The sequence below is a fragment of the Seriola dumerili genome, unplaced genomic scaffold (genome assembly GCF_002260705.1).
Source record: "Seriola dumerili isolate Sdu_G_001 unplaced genomic scaffold, Sdu_1.0 BDQW01000674.1, whole genome shotgun sequence".
Lineage (NCBI taxonomy): Eukaryota > Metazoa > Chordata > Actinopteri > Carangiformes > Carangidae > Seriola > Seriola dumerili.
Genome location: NW_019174929.1, coordinates 1252645 through 1267388, shown reverse-complemented (window position 1 = coordinate 1267388; position 14744 = coordinate 1252645). Strand labels below are relative to the sequence as shown.

At 40.4% G+C, this 14744-nt stretch overlaps 1 protein-coding gene across 3 annotated transcripts in view; it reads right to left on the bottom strand.

Annotated features, from left to right (window-relative positions):
* sbf2 (SET binding factor 2) overlaps window positions 1-14744 on the bottom strand; it is a 94129-nt gene that overhangs the window by 50512 nt on the left and 28873 nt on the right. For 2 of the 3 annotated variants that reach the window (XM_022765350.1, XM_022765351.1), the window contains exons 3-7: window positions 11567-11704; window positions 7500-7634; window positions 6891-7001; window positions 5514-5619; window positions 161-293 (exon numbers count right to left, since the gene is read on the bottom strand). In XM_022765350.1, the coding sequence (XP_022621071.1) occupies window positions 161-293; window positions 5514-5619; window positions 6891-7001; window positions 7500-7634; window positions 11567-11704 (623 nt within the window). Of the gene's footprint in view, window positions 1-160; window positions 294-658; window positions 747-5513; window positions 5620-6890; window positions 7002-7499; window positions 7635-11566; window positions 11705-14744 lie in introns of those variants that run through there. The other variant, XM_022765352.1, reaches the window with a different exon arrangement.

The following is a 14744-nucleotide window of genomic DNA, read 5'->3' as shown; positions in this document are numbered from 1 at the left end:
GGTGATCTCATCCCATGGATATAGCTGTTTATAGAACTGAATACAGTGAAGTTAAGCATCAAGTCAGATCACAAGCTATTGAAGTCATAACACCAGCCAAGGCGTTAGTGGAAAGTCACATGAGGGTCTGTCCCACTGCCGGGGTCAAACACATACTTACCTGTATTTAAGGGGAAACATGAGGGCTTCCAGGGCACGGCACGCCTCTCCAAGCCTCTGGTAACTGGTGGAGTGGAACAAAACCTTGTGCTCTGTCAGAACCGCACAAAACAGGCTTAAAACATTTTGGATTCCTGGAACGAGAAAATAACAGGGAACAAAATGAATGAGGTATTGGTTCGAATATGACTTGCACACTGTTCCAGATCATTCATCAAACATTCATGGCTATTTGTGCAGGATTTTAAAACCTCAAACACAGATTAGGACAAACAATATCCATTTGCTCTTCGCGTCCCTATAACTGCTTCGAGACACACAATACAAAAAAAACCCCCGATATAAAACCTGAAATATTCCACCACCTCTGGTTTCATTTTGCCGCAACCTCCGCAACTTGTCTGCCATCCACTTTTCCTCCATGGCCACCATCCAAAAGCAACACACCTATCTCAGAGCTGCTGAGAGAAAATGGCGTAAAACCAGTGACCTCACTGACCTCATGGGCTATGAGTTGCTCCTATCTTCCTTCTCATCCAGTATCAGCACTGCAAAAACCACTTTTTGCAATAAGATCAGCAAGACCCGCAGACCTTCAAAACTTTTCTCAATCCACCACCACTCCCACCAGACACAAACCTCTCAGCTTGAATATGTGTCACCATGCTCTTCTCCGCCTCCTCTGGTCAATGGTTCAACCTGTCCCTCACTCAACACCACATGTCCAACCCTGTCTCCCCAGGTCAAGGACGCATGTTTTCTCTCATTCACACCTCTCACTGAGAATGATGTGTCAAAACTTCTGAGTAGTTGTCCTACTACATGTGCGCTGGACGCCTTTCTCGCAAACCTTCTCCAAGCCATATCTCCCACCATCGTGCCAGCAATCACACATGAGATGAATTCTTCTTTGGCTTCAGGTACATTTCCAACTGCATTCAAACAGGCTCAGGTAACTCCTAACTCCTCTCCTCAAAAAAACATGACTTGACACTGCTGAAGTTGACAACAATTAACTGGTCTCTTTACTTCCATTCTTATCTAAATATATTGAAAGGGCAAATTTCAAGCAGGTCTCAGAATTCCTCTCTCAGAATGACCTCCTTAATCCAAATCAGTTGGGCTTTAAGAGTGGCCACTCCACTGAAATGGCTCTGCTGTCTGTGACTGAAGCTCAGCTCAAGCTCAGCTGCGGTTCTGAGCTTGTCGGACTTACCAGCAACATTTGTTACAGTGAACCGCCGCAACCTGCTATCTGTACTCTGTATACTGTACTCATTTCAGGTAAAGCGCTTTCTTGGTTTGAATCCCATTTCACTGGGAGCTCCTTCAGTGTATAATGGCAAAGACAAATGTCCTTATTCTATCCCCTCTCCAAAGGATTGGTACTCAGACCCCTATTCTTTGCAATATACACCATCTCCTTGGGACCAATTATCCGCTCGCACGGCTTCTCATATAACTGCTGCACAGATGGCACCAAACAACGCCTGTCCTCCCACCTCATGACCTCTGCCCTCTGACATATCCACATGGATGAAGGAATGCCACCTTCAACTAAACCTCTCTAAGACTGAACTCTTAGTCATCCCAGTCAATCTGTCTCTCCATAACGATATCAATATAAAAATCACCTCTTCATCTCTTACTGCAAACAGGGTATTGAGAATCTTCAAGAATCCCTTTAAGACTGATCTCTTCTGAGAGCACCTCCTCTTCTAACACCTCTAACACCCTAATATGCCTAACTAGCACTTTCTGCCCAGTTTACCTGATCTCCTTCCACCTATTGAATAGAGGTAGTACTAAGTACTTACACCTAGGTCTCCTACTGAACTGAAGCTTAATTGTTGTCTCTTGTAAGTGTAAATTTTTTGTAATTGTGGCAGTTCTGTGCAGATCAAACTACCAATCACACTATAGAAGGTTGTAGTGCTACTTATGGATTGGATAGCCATGTCTGGGTACGGGTGTATTAGCCTCATTTTAAAATTTGATCTGCCAGTGGTGAACATCACTCAGTCTGCACAGGCAACTGCAGCCTCACCGGTTTATTGAATAAATTCTGCCAAAACAGTATTCCCAGTCTTTATCATTGGCACTGCACCACCTCTGTGTTTTAAATAGCATGGAACAAATTCTGAGCTAAAGCTGGTGTAGAGCAGTATGAAAAAAATTCAAGAGTGAAAAGAATGTGTGCATATTTAACTAAATTACTGCCAATTACACAGTTACTCTGGTGAAGCTGTCTTAATTGTGATTGCCAAAGGTTTAATCTAAAATAAAAGAGCTGAGAAGTTGCAACTACACAACAACTACAATAGCAAGAGTTTGAATCACTGCACATAATCTGCAGTCCTTCCACTACTATTTTAAGCCATGTAACCTGCTGGCTCATGAAGACAAAAATAATACATTTCCACAATGTAACGGGACAGTTTATGTTAAACACTGAATATGAACCTATGGGAAAGCTCATCTCTGAAAAACAAAGGAAATGACAGACTCTCATACAGTATAAATAATTTTTCAAATGCCGATGTGACAATCAGGAAGAATTCCAAGTTTACAGTTCCTGTTATTGTTTCCTATCAAGCAACTGACAGACCAATTCATCACACATTGGAGTGATAAGGAGAGAGGAACACTGGCAGACATATCCGCGCCACTGGGGGCGCTGGGTCTGGATGTTTGGCTGTCTGAGTGGAGCAGGTCAGTGATAAACAGGAAACACAAGCCTCAACAAAATCCGAGTTTTTAAGGTGAAAGGGCTCGTTAAACCAAATGAGTTTATTCATCTTATTTACACATTGTGGTTCCAAATGATGCATTTTTGATGCCACCTTTTTCTATTGCGAGAGCTGCAAGAATGTGCCTTGGTCATGTGACCAGACTATTGAGGCTCAGGTTTCATAATCACACCTCAGGTTCAGGTGTTTACTTATCTTGTGGAAACAGCAACACATTTCCGCGCCCTAAATAAAAAGTAACAGCCCCGGACAAAAAAGAGACAAAGGCAACAAACAACAAACAGCATCAACGGTCTGTTGATGTACGGTTTTATCTCGCCCTGGGGAATGTACTTCCTGTCCAGTGTGACATGTTTAACACACATTCCTCACTGGTGACTCGGGTGACCTGTGCACACAAAATGATGTGCCGACCTGCCCGTCTGCACAGCTACTAGCCGTCCTTACATGGACATAAAGATGACCTAATAAGTGTAAACGATGCACTTGTTCTCTGAGTTTAGCTGATCAGTTGACATATGATATTTACCTTCCTGTCAGCATGCAGAGAAATAATCAGTTTAAGGGCAGAAGAATGATTAACTCTGTCTGAGTCTGTCAGTCACTTTCACTCTGTATGCCATGAGGGCTTGACTCTCACTCAGGTACTCCTGACATATGTCCTCCTACAACCAGAAACAATTATCATATTGCAACAAACTGTTACTTATTGCTACAACAGCAGGAGGACGGACAATAGACAGATAACTTTTACTCTTGTACACTTGCAGTATGTATTAAGCATATGGATAGACGAATCCACTCATTGTTAAAGGAAAAGTGCAGCATTTTGGAAAACATTACTATCATTAGAAGAAGGATACTACCATTATATCTGTATGGAAAATATAAGGCTTACAACCAGGAGACAGTTAGCACTGCATAGCGTGTAGATGGGGAGAAAAAGCAAGCCAAGCTCTGCCCACAGGGAAAAAAGTAGATAAATAAAAATGAAAAAAGAATCTGCCTATACCAGCATCTCTTTACCTCACCAATTCCTCACAACATTTCATGTTGTGTTTGTGCCGTTTTACACGTGTAACAGTGACAACTTGTGGTTTTAGGACTAGCTCATTTCCCCTCCTTGCAGTCTTTATGCTAAGCTCCCGGCTATAGACTTGTATATTAATTATTATTATATTATAAGCGAATAACTGTATTCCCTAAAATGTCAAACTCTTCCCCTAAACAGCAAATTTGAAACTGAAAAAAGAAACAAAAAACCCAAAACAAATACAAATGGTATTGTGTCACCTGTCTTTAACACCCTGCAATAGTTTGAGCACAGTGTTATTACAGTGTTATTACAGTGAAAATACTGTCATGTCACCCTGACCTCAGATGACTTGACAATAATTAAAGCAAGTCAGACTTGAGCACAACAACACTTAACACTTATCATGCAGTGCTGTTTGCATAATGTACTGTACTGATTAATGGGAACCAGTTTATGAAGACTCACAGACCATCGCTGGGTATATGATTGTTTTGTTTTGTGTATCCAGATCCCAGATCGGCTACAAATGCTTGACTTCCACATGACCCTGATCACATGTGTATCAGTGAAGTACCCCCCCATGTGCATGTTCTAAACTTTGTCCAAACAAAAAGAGGATGGTGTTAATACACTCAGGAAATAAAATCCACTCTATTTTGAAGCACATTTTTCTAATCAAATGAGAATAAATGAGGGCCAACTTTCCATTACAAATCAAATTTCATAAAAATTATATTACATTTCACTCTCATCTTGCCTAGGGTTGCAGAAAGTGAAATAAACCTGATTCATCTAGAATGACCTGAAAAGTCTAAAAATATAATAAACAATGGCTCAGTTCATGATTTATGCCAAACCGTCATTTTCAAAGGCTGAGGAAAGCGATAGGTACACGGTTTAACTACCCTATGTACAATGTGAGTCATGGTGACTCAGGCATGGTGTGTCTTTGACAAAGCACGTATTGACTGTATAAATCCTTTACTATGAATGTATTGTGCAAACACAGCAACGTGAAAACCAGCAAACTGCATCAAATCTTCATCATGTGCAGAAACACTGATGGGACACAGTGAAAACCACATAATCTTGCCTCAGACACATTTAATGTAGAATTAATCCCACTTCTTAATGGTTCACTGCAGAAGTCTCCTGATTGTAAAAGTCCTACAGTACTGCAGTTTATCAGCATGTGATTAGAAAAGTAGAATGAAGGATCCAAAAATCTGATAAGGATCAAGACTGAATGAATGTAAAATATGTCGAAGTAAGCTGCTTTATTTAAATCAACTAAGACGATGATGCCAGTCACATTATAACAACCAACAACACAAAAAATGTCTTCAAACTGAAAAAGGAGTGTTGTGTAGACATTACAACCTGCAGGAGCAAACTATTCTTAATTTAATTAATTATGTACCTTGTTTCATGTCAATAACAAGTAAATGACACAACATATTGCCGTGGTCGATATATGGTAATACAGTCCCTAACAAGTTAAGTAGTGACTCATTTCCCTTCCTGTCTCATAAATACTAGTGAGTAGTTATCAAAGTGCCCGGACCCACCCAGCTGCTGGAAGAGCAGAGCAACACTCTTGCATGTGACAGGCAATGTGTCGTTCAGAGGCGTCTGGATGAGCTGCCGGTCTCCTGCTCCCAGGCTAAACAGCTTCTGTAAAGAAAAACAAACGCAGTAAAGGTCAGAAAACAGCCATGGAAAATTTCTATGTCTGTCGTGTCTACGGGGTCAAGGACTTACAACTGCAACTGACAGTCATTCATTCAGATTTACAGCCAAGTGTACTGCGGCTGTATCAAATACTACAGCTGCAGCACTGAATAAGCCGTTCGAATGAGTTCTCACTGAGCAAAGAAAACCTCAATTACATGTTCACCAAAATATAGCTGGTGCAGCACACAGCTGCAGAAACATCACCTTTAAAAACATCCTCGCATTAAAAGATCTAAAAAAAAAACATATTTTGATAGTGTGTCTGATGCTCAAATGCATATCTACCGATTAGTCAAGTCAAATCAGTGATGCAACAATTGTGCTTTGACACATAGTCTTGAATGGTTTGTGACTCAGATAATAGAGAACTGAGTGAAAAGTGAAAAGTGGCTGGTAGAGCCCTTTAGGATGTAGAAATATCAAAAGGTGTCACAAGGTCTCATACATACAATTCTTTACATACGTCTATGTTTAACCAGGTGCTGTTTTGACAAATGAGTCTGTTCCACTGATGCGGTTCTCCCTAAAGGCAGATTTGAGGACTTTGAGGTGTTGTGCGAAGGAACAGGAATCATGCCAAATTCTTCCCTCTTTTACCGCATTAGCCAACGTTTAAAAGAAAACTTTGTTTTCACCTCTATCCTCCAGTGGAAGCAGTAAACACAAAGTAGGTTTTATCTTCAAAGGTGAAAATAAGTAAACTATTGTCTAGTTCACTGCATTAATAGCCTCACGCTCTGACACTTGGCCACCAAACTGCAGCAACCAAAACTTTTTATTTTGAAGTTATGAGGAATCTTAATACACTGGCATTTTAAATATATTCCTCTAAACTTCTATAAAAACAGTTTAACAGCTCTGCTGTCCTTTACTCCACTCGAGGCTGAGGTATTTTGCTCCAAGTAACATGATGGAAAAAAATGACGAATATGTATTAGAAAATTACTGCCTGTGGCTGGATAACAATCTCTGGCACCATCTGAACGCGATATTCTTGACTGGCTGCACAGAAAACATAAATCATTTTAGTAGCTGCACCATTGAGCCTCAGCCATCACCTCCACAATCGCCGCCTCACACTTGAACAGGATTGACATTAACCATTTGTAGCTCCTCTGTGGCCCCCTGTGAGCAGCAGGGCCAGGAACAGAACGGTGACATGTCTTGCAGACTGTGGTGCTTTGTGACACTTTGCCTCACTTAAGACTTACCTGCGATCCACCAGCGACAGGAACCTGGAATGTGAAGAGGTTGGCAACCAGACCCTCCAAAGGGAAATTTAGGCTATCGATGTACACTGTGTAGATCAGACCCAAGCACCCCTGGAAGGACAGCAAACGCAATTAAACTAAGACATTTCACACAGAAAGGTACAGAGGATAAATACTCTATAAACAGTATATCAATATTGCAGCTCGTTGTTAATCACCATCTGAATTTACGCCATCTGGGCCATAAGACGAGAATGATAAGGTTGATTAGTCAGTGACATTTACGTAAGGTTTCATAGCACAGTTTATTCCAAAAGCTCCTAGTAACAGCAGAGCACCTATTACCAGGAAACTGAAGAAACTGTGATCAACTTAACTGTGTCATAAAAAGATCGGAAGTGCTTATGTTTATATCTCATTCACTTTACTGAGGTGTGTGCTCATGCTGAAGCAAACTCCAGCCTATTTTGCAGACAGCACAAATCAGATTAGCATTGTCTCAGAAGTGCAAGATGAAAGCAATGATCTGAAAAACATTTGGAGTATTCCCTCTGAACAAGACAGGAAAATATTTTTTAATCAAGATTTAATCATATCTTGTCTTAGTACCCGGAATATTTCGGGATAATCCAGCCTGGACACGAGAATGAGACTTTTTGGTGCAAACACTTGAGCTGGCTGGATCAGGTCATCTTCCTCTGCCTCCTCATCTTCATCTCCATCAGCCTCAATACTCTTTGATCCCTGAAACGTAGAAAAAAAGAAACTATTTTAGTGAAGAGTTCAACACAGTGCCATGGACTATAGGCCTTGAACTGTACTGAAGAGCATGCCAGCACCGCTGAGCTCCTGGTTTAGCTTCTGAATACATCACTTGTTTCTAACTCAGACTGTCCTCTACGTGCCTGGCATGTATCATACATCACATGTGTTATTTGCACATTTTCCATGGAAAAATAACTGAAATACCTCACCATAAAGAGCGTTCAGTGGTAATATGTGTTGAAATTTAGATGGCCATTCAACTTCTAACCTTTTAAATTTTCACTTGAAGAGAGTGTCTTAAAATAGGCTTTATTAGTTGTGCTCCTCCTAGAATATAAAAATAACCATTTAAACTCAAAATATTAAAAATCCTCCTTTGTCTCCAGAGAGGAGACACGCATATATGAAAGTTTGGACTGTTAATTATCTCCTTTCCTAATCTGTCCCTATTCAGCACAGTTGCTCATACAACTGGAGCCAATGACTGAACACAACAGATTTAATAAAACTACAATGAGGTTAATAAAAGAGCTCGCCTACAGAGACAAAGATCATATGAGTGCATTTACTTAGAGAGGAGCCAAGATGAGTTTAAGAGATAAACATTGCTTCCCTCTCAGAGCTAACACAGCAAATGTAAAACATCAGAGGTATAAGTGACAATACCAGACATGCTAACAGCTGCACAATGTTTAGTATTTATTATGGTTAGCAAGATATATCATTTACAGTTAGAAAGGCTTAGCCAAAACAATATTTTTTATTGCAGGTGAAAACATGTCTTAAACTACTTCAGTTTTTTTTAAATGTATAATTAACCTAAGTAATTGTAACTGAAATAGTAGAAAATAATATTGTCAGATATGAGAATGAACTGGAAAGAGCATAACAACTGTCCTGTCAAAGAGAACTGCATTCAGATATGTATTGACAAAAGCCAGGTAGTATAAGTGGACAGTTTTGTATATGTCATATAAAATGTACACTATTAAATTATTCTTTACCATAATCAAACATGTTATCTACCTCTACATAAAATTACAATGGGCCCATACAAGCAAGTCTCAATCTGGTTCTAATAGTCTCTATTGTGAATCCCTGAGTTCTATCAGAACACTGATACACCAACGTCAGTGCTCATTCCTAACTAAAGCCCTTATCACAATCTGGTATATTTCTCCAGGCAGTGAAAACATGCCATAAGTGCTTCAGTATCTTGGGACCAAGGAGTATGGGATCAAAATATCCCATTCAGATGGAGGTCACATTTCAGCATTATTCTTAGGATTTGGTTCAATTATTAGACAAAATACATTCCTCTGCCGCCTGTCTGGAATCCGACTGAGCAGATAAGGATGTCAGTTTAGAGAATAAAGATTGTTAACACCCTCACGTTTCAAGAAGATCTTCAGTGCCATACACTGAATCCAGGAATGTGTGTTTATTTTGCGAGAACATAATGTCTGGACGAGGCCAAATATAGCCTCATCTAATAATTAACACAAGATTGAGAAAAAAAAAAAGCTAAGGTGGTGTGTTGTGGTTGGGGAGTCTCTCAGATTCAAAGGTTTATAGGTTCAATCTTCTCAATGCAGTCTTTAATATATGCAAAGCATCAATGTGTCTGGGTGTCTGGTTTTTAAACATACACAAACATTTCAATTACTGTAAGCTATTTTAAATACAAGTATGATAAAAAAGTTTAAAAAAAATGATGATTTTTCAGCACAACCCTGCTGATAGCAACAGCACTGAGAAACTTTCTGCTGCAGCTTCTTATAGGCTATGTTGTGCTTCCTGCTTCTGACTGAAAGTGTAGAATATGGCCATCTTTTTTAATCAGTGTAACTTTTACAACCTGTTTCACAGCACTAAACTTCACAGTTAAGTGAGAAACTGATTTGTGAGTTTAAATTTGACAAGACATGATTTGAGGGAGGTGAAATAAAAAAAAAAAAAAAAAAAAAAAGTTTGTATATGAATCACTTTATTTAATATTCCATGTGAAATCACCTTTCTGTTAAACCTGGAAAATATCTGGCACAATTTCTGATTAAACTACTGCTCAACTTCCGTTGTAAAAGTAACATCTTTACAGCTTATTCTGTCCTGCAAACCTAATATAAACATTGAATATGGAGTGTGTGTGACTGGCCCTCACTAACAGCCTTGTCAGTGCCCAGATAACAGCAAAGAGACATACATACATAAACATTAGGCCCCATAATCAAGTCTAAATTTGTTGTTAATGACTATTTCCTCCACGGAGCCAGTGTGTGTGGAGAGAAAACAGCGCTGGGAAAATTAAAGTTTCAATACTGAACAAGATGACCCACTGATCTATAGTCTCCAACATATTTTATACAGTTGAGGGACTTCACCAACCAGTTACAATGACAATAAAGTCTGTCAGTACGCTCTTCCAAAGACACCCCATAACAGTCAACAACTGGGCTATTTTTGGTAATTTTCTCCTTTGATGTGGCAATTTGCCCTGAATCCATCCTCCTCTGATGCTTTTGAACCAACATGGAAAAATGTGTCCAGTTGTTCAACGCAGGAATGTTTGTGTAATTACGGCCTGATTCACACAACAAGCAGACAGGATAGAGTAATTAGAAAAGGATGAACTACTACAGTGTTGATTCTAAACATTCCAGTGACTCTTACAGACGCAAAATTTCTCGTAAATTGACTGCATTTTGAATTTAACTTAGAAACGATTGGCTGATCTAAGTGGAATGTGATTGATGACTGCCTTCCACATGCGAAAGGATGTGAAGTCACAGTGGGCAGAGTGACCGGAGTCATTTAAGGCCTCTGACAAAGTCGAACACAATGAAACAATTAGCCTGGTATTCTGTGGGCTTTTGGCAAGAGGGGGATATTAACAAGATCATTCATAAGTACCAAAATGATTCCGTTGAAACTATTCTGTTGTAATCAATAATTTATGGGGGTTTTGAACGTTTGTGCCGTGACCACTAAACTGTAATCAAAGCCAATCTTGTATGCATGAGTAAATGAAAGGAAACGTGCTTGCGGAGAGCACAGGTCCATCCTCCCTTTTTATAACAACGTCCCCCAGCCAGCTCACAATTTATTAGACTGGATCCAAGCAGGCTTTTGTTTTCTACCACGCGACAGACATTCCTAAAAGTTAAAAAAAGTGCCAAAGACTGTAAAAAAACACAACAATAAGCCTAAAATGGAAAACAGAAAATGAGAACCATCACATTACTCAATAGATATCCCCGATGGCCCCGATAGCCCGAAGAGTCATGAGAGAGACACATGAGGATGAATGTGACCTCATGCTCATTATAAGACTGTGAGGATTATCACTGTGATAGTCTTATAAAGAGCCTTTTAAGGAGGAAGACAAGCTCACAGTGATGTGATGCACAGTTGTCTGAGGGAGTGACAGAGTGAAATATTTATGATTACAGATTTTACTATATCAGGATTAATGATGCCAGCATGGTGGCTCAGTTGTTAGCACTTCTGCCTCGGTTAAATGGGCTTTGTCATTTTTGTGTATAGTTCACGTTATTGTTTTGTTCTTCTTTTCACTTGATATTCATGTTTACTCCAGCAGTCCTAAGATAGCTGTAGAGTACAGGGAATGGAGACTCTTAGTTACTGAAGTCCTTATAATGGAGGACTAACACCCCAGTGGTTTCTGGGACAAGCTACAGCTACATCTGAAAGGCAAGCTTTTAGAGAGAGTAAACAAATGAATCAATGCATGAATGAAAACAGCACTCAAACAAAGATGTTAAAGGATAGCTCAGTCCAAGCATGTAAAGGGAGTTTTTCCTTACCACTGTCGTCAAGTGCTTGCTCGTGGGGGAATGTTGCGTCTCTATAGTGTGTGTGTGTGTGTGTGTGTGTGTGTGTTGCAGTCTTACCTGCAGATTGACCTCAGCCTCATAGAAAGTGAGGCAGGAGCAGAAGTGTCGGTCTGAATCAATATCTGTCAGCACAACGGTGAAGAAGGTGGGTGCTTTCCTATCCCTGGACAGCCTCCAACCTCCAGGCTGGCAGAACTAAAAAGACAGTCAATAAAATGCAATTACATGAAAATAGGATATTCACACAAGTCACACAACATGGTCAGATATACAGAGGGCAAAGCCCATGGTCTGAAGTGCGTGGCAGAAGTGCAATTAGGGCATGTCCGTGTCTTTTTTTCTATTTTAAGAGCGGAAAAAACAGTTGCTGCGGCCGGTCCATGGTTCAAAAAGGTTGTTCTTATTTATTCATGGGAGTGTTTTGGGTGTAACATACAATAAACCAATCAAAGTGCCATCTCCCATTCACTTTAAAAGCCAGGCACGCTTGTAACCACCTGACTTATCCAAACATCTGAGCACATTTTCAGTATAAGCTACTTGTGTGCAACAGGCAGGTGTATGCGCTCTGTGCGCCCGCCTATGTTGTCACATATTACTCTTAATAATGCACCTTAAAATAACAGTGAAATTCTGCGTTACTGACTTAAGACCATGTTTTTGCTGGTCAATCGCACAATCACTTTCCGCTGCCTCAAGATAGCAATGCGCCTGACCACACCTCATTTTAAGACCAACACACCCCTGGCCACTCAGGTACGCGCAAGTGTATTGGTAATTAGCATTTGCTAAATTGCTGTACCAGCAAAGACACTTGCATCGCTTTGCGCTGGGTGTAAGATAGGGCCCATAGTGTTTCAGTGACTAAAGCAGCGGCAAGAGAAGTTTGTAGAGAGGACATATGTTTTTAGACTTTTAAGCTCTGATCATTTGGTTTCGTTGAAGATTTGAAATTGTTAAAAGCTCAGTAGTTATGATGTCCTCTGAGACTCTCTGCTGGTAACCTAATCAAACCATAAATGGACAGAGCATCAACATATTACCGTAGCTTGTCCAATCCTAATGCCCCCATAGAGAGCATAGACAGGATGTCCTGTTTCAGTGCAGCAATTACATCCGCTCATCAGAGCGGGAAGTGGCATGTTCAGTATTCATCTTCCTTTGCTGATGAACTCAACAGCAAAGGTGTCAGAGTAAACTGCTCACAAACTCTCTGATCATAAAAGGAAGCATCTTAAATAAGATGGAAAATGGAAAAATACCCACAAACCCAGGCATAAAGCAGCATATCTGCCAACTGAACTTGAACACATTAGAAAGATCCAGCCTCAAACTTAATGGTCAAGTTTTGGATACAAGTTAGTAAAGCAGATTTGTATTCTGAAGTATGATTTCTATGAAGTCAAGTACTTTTTCCTGGAATAAATTAGTATTTATATTTCAAAACAGTCTGTTTATTGAGGATTTAAGAATCACACAAATCAACAATTTTTAATGCATGACAAAACTGAGCCATTTTTAGCAAATTGTGGGCACAGAAACAGTCAGAACGACTGTTACCATAATAAAAATCATCTTAAACAGGTTCTAGGTCTCAAAGCAGCAGTGTGAGTCATAACCAGTCCTGACACAAAACATCTGCGAGTGTTGAAAAAAACAAGCCCTTTCTGTTACAATGTTGTTAGACAGGGTTGCTAATCGGCAAACCGACTTTATAAATGGAGACTTTATTTTCATATATTTTGTCCTCGTGCACCAACACAACTGACAAAAATGTTGCTTTCACATAAACACTTCATTCTACAAAGCAATAATAAAACCAACCACTGTGGGTTCATAAAGCACAATGAAAAACTGCCGTGTCAAAGCAAGAAAAATAAGGGGTTAATGATAGGTACTGAGAGATGAATATGTTATTATTTGAAAGCGAGAGTGGCACAGAGGAGAGGAGAGGGCCAAGCTATGGGACGCAGGTGGGCATTTGGTCAGAGAGTCCCGTGTTTGTGTCTGGTCTCTCTGTTTTTCCTGGAGGCTCAACTGGACTGGCTCTAAAAACGGTGTTTAGACTGCTCCTCAGGGGTTACAGAAGGGATCACCAGACACATGGAGGAAGGGAGGAGGGGCGGGTAAAGGGGGTGGGTGGGTGAGGGCAAAAACAGATGGACTGATTGATAGACAGATCTGTGTACAGCCAAAGAAAAATATACTGGCAAGGCAACGTATCTGGGGCAAAAGAAGAAGAGGAGGAGAAGAGAGAGGTGATAAAGAAAAGGAGGGAGAGAGAGAGAGAGAGCGAGAGGAATGGAGATCAAGAGAGGAAAAGGGGGAGGAAGGATTTGGCTTGTTCGACGTGGAAGACTGGACCAGGATGCCACCATCTTCCAGCAGATAGACAATAGCTCACAGGAAATCTGTTAAACCTGCATTGTGGTGAGGGGAGCGTGCGTGTGTGTGCGCGCGTGTGTGTGCGTGTGTGTGTGCGTGCCAGGCCAGACAGGACCCAAGGACAAGTGGGGATAACTGTGATCCTGCCCTAAACTATTCCAACTATGCCATTCATTGTTGTCAAAAAAGAGATAAACACCTTTGGGCCTGCATAGCTCAGAAGATCACAGGAGATACAACATCCTGTTCTGTGTGAGTGTGTCCATTACAGAGTACGCATGCGTGAGAGAGGGACTAACTGTAAGGGAGAGCGACATGCAGATAACACATGGAGGCGCAATGCTGAAAAGATTCATTGGTTTCCCTGATATTAAATCAGTGTTTCCTTTAAGCCCTTATCTCGCCTGTAGGTCTGCAGGGACACACTCGAGGGCTGGCGCAGGTTCAAAGACACTTTAGGGAGCTCAGTGTTTACAAAACTTCACTGTATTCAGGGGACATTGTATCCAGACAAAGTACTGTCATCATTGTAGACATAACTTATTGGTGTATAACCAAAAGATGAATGATCATCTAGCTTAAATGTTGTAGCTGTGATCTGATAAGGGTATTACAAAGGGGGCAGTACTGAAGTAAAAAATGATTGCATGTATCCTTCCCTATTGCGTTTTTATTAAAACATGTAGTACATTATGACTCTCATTATGACTATGAGTCTACAACAACTAAGAATGTATCCTAAACAAAGGCCTTCACGTAGTTCAAACAACTTGAAACAGAGTGTCTTGATAATTTCAGAATCTGTCCTGCTTTTTCGAAACCTCTACAAAGGCAGGGAAACTTTGGAAAG